Genomic DNA, 9,310 nt, shown 5'->3' on the forward strand with positions numbered 1-9,310 from the left:
GCCTCTCTGCATTGCACTGCGCAGGGGTAAGGCACTAAGATTCGCCTCATATAATCCTTCCCTAGAACCCACCTGGTGTGGGAGCTTGTAGCACCGGGCCTGTTTTTTTTTTTTTTTTACATGTAGCACGCGGGAGTGCAGGTGCACCAAAAAGGGGACACCGCCAAATAAGCAAAGGCAGAAGTTTGTAGAACAGACCCAAGGCACCGACAGTGTACAGCTGGAATTAAGCTTATCCAGGGACATATGAAGGAATCATGATTGTTAACTAGTAACGCCCACTGCAATTTCACATAAAAGGCCCTATAATTAATTACCCAACACAAGCCATTGAGAAAAACACCCACATGACATCCTTCTTTACCTCTCTCTTCAAAATCTAATAGCCCACGACTGGAATTCAATACTCCCTCCGTATCAAAACATAAGACATTTTTTGACAGTCATAGTGTCAAAAAACGTTTTATATTTTGATACAGAGGGAGAACCTTGGTAGTCAATCGCCGCATGCTTTAATCATTTCCTCACATGTACCTGCAATCACGTTCAAGTAACGTCCCTTGAAGTCAGCCCCTTGTTTTCGGGATAATTCTTGGGTCGTTTTAAGAAAGCTTCTTTCTCCCTTAATAACTATTTAACGTTTGCTCGCCAGTGTTGACGAGGCGAGCGGTTCCGGTCGGCCCAGACTTTCCGCAACATGCAGGACTCTTCAACACGAGGCTCTCAGAAGCTTTTCTTGGACAGGAGGATACCAAATGGTACATGTTTCAATTTGTAAGGAGGCGTTTGCTTACAGTGTGGTCTTATTTTGGTAATAATGTATATGCTGGAGAGGACGCGACTGTTCTAGAGAAGGATAAAAAAGCTTGGCGTGTTCTGTTGTTGTATCTTGTCGCCGCAAACAATCTATCATAGTTTCAGGTGTTGGTAACCTGGTAACTATTTTACTTTGGTCGTGATGTCTATTAAGCGTCATCGCAACCTTTGCTCGCATGATTCTGCCCCTGAGCACCATTATCTGGTGCATCTTGGTTGAGCTGGAGGTGCAGCATATGCACTTCTACAGCACACATTGTATTAAATTATTGTGTAACTACAACTGCAAAGCCTACTGATCTCCCTGTTTCACATGTGTAGTTTCTTGCTCATGAGCAATATATTGTTGCTGCTGTATATCTACAAATGATTTGATAGTACATCCAGACATGCTATGCCTACAGGTTTGGGTTGCGGATGCACTGCGCCCCTTGCCACGTAGCTCCCGGCGGCAGCACCACGGGCTCCAGCATGGCAGGCCCGATGCACACGTAGGCGAACTTGCCGTACCACTCGTACTTGGATCCGGGGCTGAACACGTACAGCTCCTCGAAGCCTCGCCTGCTCAGGCAAACCGAGTTCCTCCGGCCCTGCACCCAAACATCAATGAATTCCACAAGAATTTCATCAGTTCGTCAGTTCAGCTGTGAATTTGTGATCCTTCTTCAGTTTTGCGTTTGTCACGTACCCTGTCGATGACTGTGAACTCCCTGGGCGCGTGCCGGTACACCCGGCACAGCTCCGCCGTCAGGTGCTTGTAGTTGTCGTCCTCCTCGCCGTCGGGCTCCGGCGCCGCCCGCGGCGCGCTCTGCCCGCCCCCGCCGCCGGAGAGGAGCATGTCGAGCCCCTTGCTGACCCAGCGCGGCTGCGGGGACGACGGCGCCGTCGCGTAGTAGTCCGGCGGCAGGATGCTGAACTCGGACAGCAGGGGCTCCCTGCCGCGGTAGTCCGAGCCCTGGAGCCCCACGGCGTAGGTGGCGTCGGGCGTGCTCACGCGCAGGTGGTTGCACACGGCGCCCGACAGCGCCACGGCCGACGGCGACGACGCGGCGTTCGTCACCGCGTACTCCGACGCCAGCGCCTCCGGCTGCAGCGTCACCACGCACCTCGCCTCCGCCCCGTCCCCGCTCCCCGGCGGCTCCACGGACACCAGCTCCACCGAGATGGACCCCGTGGGGCCTCCCCTCACGTCGCGGAGCGACCACGCCCCGCCCGGCGACCACGACGACGGCGGCCGCGGCGCCTGGCCGCCGCCGACGGCGCGAGCGCACCGGAAGTCCATGGACACGCCGCCGCGGATGACGGGGCGCCCGCCGGGGCCCTCGCCGACGGTGGTGTGGAGCACCTCCGTGGCGGCGCCGTGCCACATGGCCGGCTTGTAGGACGTGACCAGCCCGCTGGGCAGCAGCAGGTGCGCCGCGCTGCCGTTGCGCACCGCCATCTTCACGGCGCAGCTGTCGCCCACGGCCTCGAAGGTGACACCGTGGCCGGAGAACTCGGCGGCCAGGTACTCCGCGTTCGGAGGAGGGAAGGGCGCCGCCGCCGTCGCCGACGACAATGCATGCGCTGCAGTCGCGAGCCGTGCCCTCTGGCCGCCGCCGCCGCCGCCGATTAGCCTCGAGGAGCTGAGGAAGGTGACGGTACTGTGCTTCCATGAGCTCGGCAGAGGAGCCGGAGTGGCATGGCCATGGGCAGTGGTGGCAGTCGGAGCGCGGAAAGCCATGGCCGATTCTGGCGAGTGGCACTGCGGTAGCCTTATCTGCACTGCAACTACTTTTTTCCTTCGGCTTTGAGATTTTTTTTGTGTGTGTGGGTGGCCTCTTCGATATTTTGGTCCGTTTTTCCTCTCATTTTCATCAAACAAAATAGGAGGCAAGTATCTTTTTTTGCTGGACTAATAATCCTCTTGTGTTTTAGGGGAACCAGTGGATACTACACAACTGAAATTAATAACTGCACAAGTCAAAAAAATCACGGCAATGGCATTTTCAACTATTTCATTGCACATCAAATCCAGTATTACAATATAATGGCTCATGGACTAAATCAGGAGGCATGATGGTAACTAACACAATTGACTTGGCAATAGAAACTTTATACTACATTGCTAGAAACCGCGCCACGGTAAAGAGCGATACACACATGAATCAACTATATCCATCAAATGTGTAGTACCAATAGACTATGGTGATATATCTCCATGTTTGTCTATGGCATGCGGTGATTTTTCAGATGGGACAAATGGCTTAGGGGGCACCTGCAGATTCTGTAAGCTTCCAGTTAACATGTTTACCACCTTTGTCATTGATGGCCGGTTTCTTGGGTTCCACTGAATACACCAAAGGGCCACGATAGCCAGCTGTCTCGCCTTTTCTTTCCCTTCCGGTGTCACTTCCACAGTAAGCACCAGTTCCTCTCCAGTGATTACTTTCTCGTAGATCCACTCCGGGAGGTATTCCTGGTTCTGGCTCTCCGTACTTGGGTCTGAGTTCCTCCGTCCACTCACCATTTCTAACACCAACATGCCGAAACTGTAGACATCTGACTTGTAGGATATCCCACCAAAGTTCCTAGAGTAAATCTCTGGCGCGATATAGCCCATAGTGCCTCTTGCTGCGGTCAAGGTGATGATGCTTTGATCCCTTGTACACAACTTTGCAAGGCCGAAGTCTGAGATCTTCGGGTTGAAGTTGTAGTCCAGTAAGATATTGCGAGGCTTGATGTCGAAGTGGAGGATGCGCTGGTTGCATCCTTGATGTAAGTACTCCATTCCTCTAGCAATGCCTAAAGCAATATCTAGCATTTTGTCTGGTACGAGGAGTTCTCGAGAAATAATAGAATTACCTGAGAATATATATTTCTCCAATGAATCTTTAGGCATGAATTCGTAAATAAGAGCCCTTCTACTCCCTTCAGAGCAAAAGCCAAGTAGTCGGACAATGTTTGTGTGGTGGATTCTCCCAATAGTTGCAACTTCGTTGGTGAATTCCTGCCCTTCTCCATTAGAGTTCTCAAGCATCTTGACGGCCACAGGAACCCCATTTGGCAGCTCACCTTTGTACACGCTTCCAAATCCACCATGTCCTAAGTTATCCTTGAAGCGTCTCGTTATCTTTTTAATTTCGGAGAAAGTGTACCTTGTTGGCTTTGATGTACCATATGTCTTGAGAAACATTTCGACTTTCAAGTGTATCTCTTCATTGTATCTTGTTTTCAGTGAAAGATAAAGAGCAGTGGCCACCATCAACACAAGAACAACGAATGCAGCCGCCGATGATGTAGCTGAATGCACGGATCAGCATATTCATTAGGGTTGGGAGCCATCACTTAGTGATTGTAATGGAGATGGTACAAGTTAAGAGCGAGAGTAACTAGTAAATATTTCATGCTTAGGACATAAATAGTGTATTTTCTTCCTTTTTTTTTGAATAAAACTATAAAAGCAAAGTGTGGATTGGAGCGGTACCTGCAATGACTTTGACACGTGAACCTGCAAATAGCAAAGAAGAGAATACAATTTGGTTATTTGTTTATACAAAAGGGAAATTAACTATTAACTTGGGAAATAAAAGGTAAGATGTTTTAATTGGCCAATGGGTTAGGATATACCCTTTTAGTTTTGCATTAGAGGAAGAAGCAAAGAATCCCATTTTTGACTCCGACCCCCTGACAATCCTATTTGTTTTTTGTTTTTTCTGTATGCTTTAGCCCAAAACTAGGCAAGTAAAAAACTTTAAGGAATGCAGTTGGCACAGGGAAAAAAGAGAGGGAAAATAGAAACAAAAAGTCTGCAACTTGTTGGCTCACGTCCAGTAGTAACAGTATAAACTTGAAGTTCTAGGAATATGGTGCAAGAAATTCTGAAGCAAATATTTTACAATGGAGAGATTGCTTGTGTTTACCCCAAATGTTTTTTTTTTTGCCTATCTGCATTATCATGAAAATGCTAAACGCTAATTGATCAGACAAACCCATGTCATTGCAATAATTATCATGATATACTAAACGGAATAGTTGTTTAGTTTTTTTTTTCTTTCAAATTTTACCTTTTGACCACTGCAGTTTTTCTCCAGCTTCAAAATATATGTGACCCCATTTTTGTTTCTTAATTTTCTGAGATTCAGATGAGAATTTGCATGGGCTTATAATATGTTTGCTCAAGCTAGCTACCCAAATGTTTTGTCATGCAAAATAAATAATTTGACAACAAAACTCCTGGAAATGCCGCACAGTTATGGGGACATTCTAAAAGGAAATTATCAGTGATTTTAAGACTAGGAATTAACAAGATAATAAGGGATGGCATCGGTTTTGTCAAGTTAGAAATTAATAATACCTTTATGAGGTTGAGACAAGCAGAATGTTTCATTCCTTTGTGAGCTGAAGGCACAGCGTTGCCCATTCAACTCGCATTTTTGGCACTGAGAGGCAACGGATGACGGCTCCTGTTCGCTCCAGTCAGCTGCTATGTCATGAAAACGGAGGGTTCCTTCTTCCATACCATGCTTGTTAGCCGAGCCATAAAACCCTATGCCAAATATTGGGATGGCAGCATCTGAGATGACCTTGCAGTCCAATGGAAGATCATACATGAAAGCATCAGTTGCCACCAAATACGAGAAGCGAGTTTCGCTGCCAAGGCAGGAGATTGGGCCAGCGATGGCAGCGGCGGCCGAGGCAGAAGCATAGAAAGCACCTCTGTCGTCATAGACAGGATACTGAGTGACCCCGCTTGGCGTGAATTTCCTTGAGCAGCCGACAAGCTTTCCAGCTCCACTGTAGTGCAGAGCACAGCGGTGGTCGGTGTCAGCTGGTGGTGAGCTTGTCGAGACGAGCTTGTGAATCATCGTGCAGGCGGAGGTCAGCGGGGTGATGCTGAGGGAGGCACCGGTGTAATTTACGGCGGTGACACGGCATGGGCCAAGAAGTGGGTGAAGCATGATGGTGTCTTGGCCTGAGCATGCTAGCTTCACGCATGTCGTCGCGCCGCAGGATGATGACGATGATGATGATGTGTTGCTGGAATCAAGCTGGAGAGGGAACCGGATCTCGGGTCCATCTCTGCTGCATCGAGACAGCAGACAGTTTCTGAAGAAATCTTGGTCATCTGAAGCTGCCGAAGCCATGGCCGTGCCGGCTCCATGGCTGGCAAGGCAGGCCACCAGGGCTGCGACAAGAAATATACTCATCTTTCTACTGCTGCGCTGCAGAGGCGGATGAAGGTAAGCCAGGTATTGTGATTGCAAAGACATTAGAAGAAGAAGAAGAAAATCAGTAGTCTAAGCTGTGCTTGCCTGAGCAAAAACTTCCCCTGTCCATGAGTCAATACAAACCTCCTGTACATATCGTTTTCTAGTACTTGGCTTTGGCTGTGCGTCCTTGTAGATCAAGCTTCGGTAGACTACATTAGAATCCCAGACCTGACACTGACATGTATCAACTACCTCGGCAGATCGCAGCGGCATATGCCAGCATCTCTGCCAGATGATACGAACTAGAACGAGTCAACAAGGATCATATATATATATATATGTGTGTGTGTGTGTGTGTGTCACATCTTCTTTGTGATGACATATGGCAGCAGTGATGTTTTCATATATGCATCATATATATATGTGGCACGTATTTCTTTGTGGTGACATATGGATGCATTGATGTGGACGTTCACCATCCCCTACCACTACCAGGTCTTTCTACATGCTATTTCTTAATCTTTTCAAGCATCGCTCCCTTGTGCAGTGTTTGTTTTCTTTTCACCCTCCTTCCCACTACACTGTGCATGGTTGTGCCCAGCCAACTACAAGGGAAGGAAAGTCTTCAACCAAGCCAAAGCAAGAGCTAAACAATCGATCGGATATCGTCGATGCCTCCATGGTGGTTGCTGCTGCTGCATTTCCTGGCCGCGGTTCTCGCCGTGGATGTTGAGGGGCGACATGATAGGTACGCCTGCCCTCCTTTTTCTTGCGGCAATTTCCAGGACGTCCACCACCCTTTCCGCCTACAAGGCGATCCAGCTGAGTGCGGTGCTCCGTCATACGAGCTGGCTTGCGCCGGCGACCGGGCTACAATTCAGATCAACACAGGGACATACTTGGTCACCAAGATCAACTATGAACTTTCATACTTCTGGGTCGTGGACGCCAACCTGGACATGAGCAGCAGCTGCCCTCTTCCTCGCTGGGACCAGCGTCCCTACCTAAATGGTCTCCACTGGCCCGACGGCCTCAGCGAATTGATCCCCTCCCTCAGGGTTACATGGGCCAACTTTGTGAATTGTTCACAGCCGACCACCAACACTAGTGACTACAGACCGGTGGATTGTCTGAGCACCGGCACTTCTTTCGTCTATGTGCTGATCGACTCTTATCATGTTGAGAAGCTTAAGCCTTCTTGCGGGTACTTGGCCATGGCTGCTTTGGGTGATCAGAGCATGCGATATGATAACGCAAGCCACGAAACTTTGGTACGGTCCCTCAGAGGAGGATTTCCTGTTTTCTTTCCTTTTTACGGGCCTGGGAGCTTCACGGGCTGCCTGAAGGATCTGATTGTGTGAGTTTGCGATCTATACGTATGCACACCGTCCTTCTGTTTTGAAACATATATGCCTGACTTGTCTACACTTTCTTCATTGTATGCAGCCCAGACCCTGGAGAGTCGGTGGCTCATCTTCTCATACATTGGCTTATGGTCATTCTTACGGTTGATTCTCAAATCCTGTATTGTGCATTTGGAGCAGATAATTTGCGTTCCACTGAACACCTTCACTCAGTACGCTCTGCGATAGTATTCTCCCCGTCAATATTGAAGTTCATTGCTGGTACGCTGATAGAATTACATATACTAGCAACGCTGGCACTCCCTCTGTTCACAAATATATGATGTTCTAACTTTTTTGCGAAAGTATATAGGCATGTTTTAGTGTGTTTGTTCATCCATTTTAGCCCGTATGTAGTCCATATTGAAATATTCAAAACATCTTATACTGTATTTGTGAACGGAGGGAGTAGTTTCTTGGCAATCCCACATAAAGTTGTTCTATGTGTGCAGGAGTATGCAGGTTCGTGATTGCTCCCCTGGTGGTACTGTTCTTCCTGGCCCACAAATATTGGAAAACAAGGATCACAATCGACGCAGTCGAGAAGTTCCTACAAATGCAGCAAATGATCGGCCCGGTAAGGTATGCCTACACAGATATTGTTGCGGTCACAAGACATTTCAGAGACAAGCTGGGTCAGGGAGGCTATGGCTCCGTTTACAAGGGCATTCTGCTCCCAGGCGATGTTCATGTGGCCATCAAGATGCTGGATGGTAAATCCTGCTGCGATGGAGAAGATTTCATCAGTGAGGTCTCCACCATTGGCAGGATCCACCACGTTAATGTGGTCCGTCTGGTCGGGTTCTGCTCGGAAGAAATGAGGAGGGCGCTAGTCTACGAGTATATGCCCCATGGTTCTCTTGATAAGTACATCTTCTCGGTCGAGAAGAGTTTCTCCTGGGACAAGCTCAATGAAATTGCCTTGGGCATTGCTAGAGGGATTAACTACCTGCATCAAGGATGCGACATGCAGATTCTACACTTTGATATCAAGCCGCACAACATCCTTCTTGACACCAATTTTGTCCCAAAAATTGCTGATTTTGGCCTTGCCAAGCTATACCCAAGGGACAACAGTTTTGTGCCGTTGAGCGCCCTACGGGGAACAATCGGATACATAGCTCCTGAGATGATATCCCGAAGCTTTGGCGTCATATCCAGCAAGTCTGATGTTTACAGCTTCGGGATGCTGCTGTTGGAGATGGCTGGAGGACGCAGGAACGCAGACCCGAATGCGGCAAACTCAAGCCAGGCATTCTACCCATCGTGGGTGTATGACCGGCTAACTAAACATGAACCGGGTGAGATATCTGCTGAGATGCATGAATTGGAGAGGAAGCTGTGCCTTGTTGGTCTGTGTTGCATCCAGATGAAGTCCCACGATCGGCCAGAGATGAGCGAAGTCATAGAGATGCTCGAAGGGAGCGTTGATAGCGTGCAGGTGCCTTCAAGGCCATTCTTCTGTGACGATGAGCACAGCCCTGTAGTGGAGCCTTACCATTTCCTCTCTGAGCTGACTACCATTTCGGAGGAGGGCGAGTGAAATTTCCTTTATGTTCGATGAAGTAAATTATTACGAGGTGACAAACTTACCTTGTGAAAAGTTGCAGTAATGGTTGTTATGAACCATGGAATGCGGATGTTTTATACTGTATATTATAAGTCATGCTTCCTGTGAATGTTCATCCGAAATACAAGCATAATATGGGTATCGAGCGTGAAATTTCATTTGTCCCATTGCCCAAAAGGGTGTGAGCAGTCATGAATTTTTTTGAAGGAAAATGAACACAGAGGATTATACATGGGGAAAATGCAGTACGTACATGACATATTTTCTGAACTGATGGCGCGTCGTGCTGCAGTTTTTTCTTCTGGCGCTGTTTGTGATTTTCAAGTCCT

At 48.4% G+C, this 9,310-nt stretch overlaps 3 protein-coding genes and 1 pseudogene across 3 annotated transcripts in view; 2 read left to right on the forward strand and 2 right to left on the reverse strand.

The window, feature by feature from the left end:
• The window catches only part of LOC123113308 (PHD finger protein ING2), a 5,103-nt gene extending 4,110 nt beyond the window's left edge, over positions 1 to 993 (forward strand). The window contains exon 8 of the mRNA XM_044534505.1: positions 653 to 993. The gene's annotated coding sequence lies outside the window, so the exon portion shown is untranslated. The remainder of the gene's footprint in view (positions 1 to 652) is intronic.
• Positions 994 to 1,077: 84 nt separating this feature from the next.
• Positions 1,078 to 2,623, reverse strand: LOC123113307 (protein NDH-DEPENDENT CYCLIC ELECTRON FLOW 5). The gene is made up of 2 exons (XM_044534504.1): positions 1,505 to 2,623; positions 1,078 to 1,406 (listed from the first exon to the last, which is right to left on the reverse strand). Exons 1-2 carry the CDS (start codon positions 2,537 to 2,539, stop codon positions 1,215 to 1,217), a joined length of 1,227 nt encoding a protein of 408 aa, XP_044390439.1. The 5' UTR covers positions 2,540 to 2,623; the 3' UTR covers positions 1,078 to 1,214.
• Positions 2,624 to 2,807: 184 nt separating this feature from the next.
• On the reverse strand, positions 2,808 to 6,290 carry LOC123116975 (rust resistance kinase Lr10-like; annotated as a pseudogene).
• Positions 6,291 to 6,439: 149 nt separating this feature from the next.
• On the forward strand, positions 6,440 to 8,954 carry LOC123116976 (rust resistance kinase Lr10-like). Its single transcript, XM_044537839.1, has 3 exons — positions 6,440 to 7,365; positions 7,455 to 7,633; positions 7,864 to 8,954. The coding sequence occupies exons 1-3, from the start codon at positions 6,680 to 6,682 to the stop codon at positions 8,952 to 8,954; spliced, it is 1,956 nt and encodes a 651-aa protein (XP_044393774.1). The 5' UTR covers positions 6,440 to 6,679.
• The last annotated feature ends 356 nt before the right edge of the window (positions 8,955 to 9,310 follow it).

Source organism: Triticum aestivum, chromosome 5B, assembly GCF_018294505.1.
Source record: "Triticum aestivum cultivar Chinese Spring chromosome 5B, IWGSC CS RefSeq v2.1, whole genome shotgun sequence".
Classification (NCBI taxonomy): domain Eukaryota; kingdom Viridiplantae; phylum Streptophyta; class Magnoliopsida; order Poales; family Poaceae; genus Triticum; species Triticum aestivum.

Excerpts from the sequence above, each read along its gene's own strand:
- LOC123116976 (XM_044537839.1), top strand. The coding sequence starts at position 6,680 with ATGCCTCCATGGTGGTTGCTGCTGCTGCATTTCCTGGCCGCGGTTCTC. Across the intron at positions 7,366-7,454 it reads TGCCTGAAGGATCTGATTGT|CCCAGACCCTGGAGAGTCGG; the intron begins GTGAGTTTGCGA and ends CATTGTATGCAG. Across the intron at positions 7,634-7,863 it reads AATATTGAAGTTCATTGCTG|GAGTATGCAGGTTCGTGATT; the intron begins GTACGCTGATAG and ends CTATGTGTGCAG.
- LOC123113307 (XM_044534504.1), bottom strand. The coding sequence starts at position 2,539 with ATGGCTTTCCGCGCTCCGACTGCCACCACTGCCCATGGCCATGCCACT. Across the intron at positions 1,407-1,504 it reads AGTTCACAGTCATCGACAGG|GGCCGGAGGAACTCGGTTTG; the intron begins GTACGTGACAAA and ends GTTTGGGTGCAG.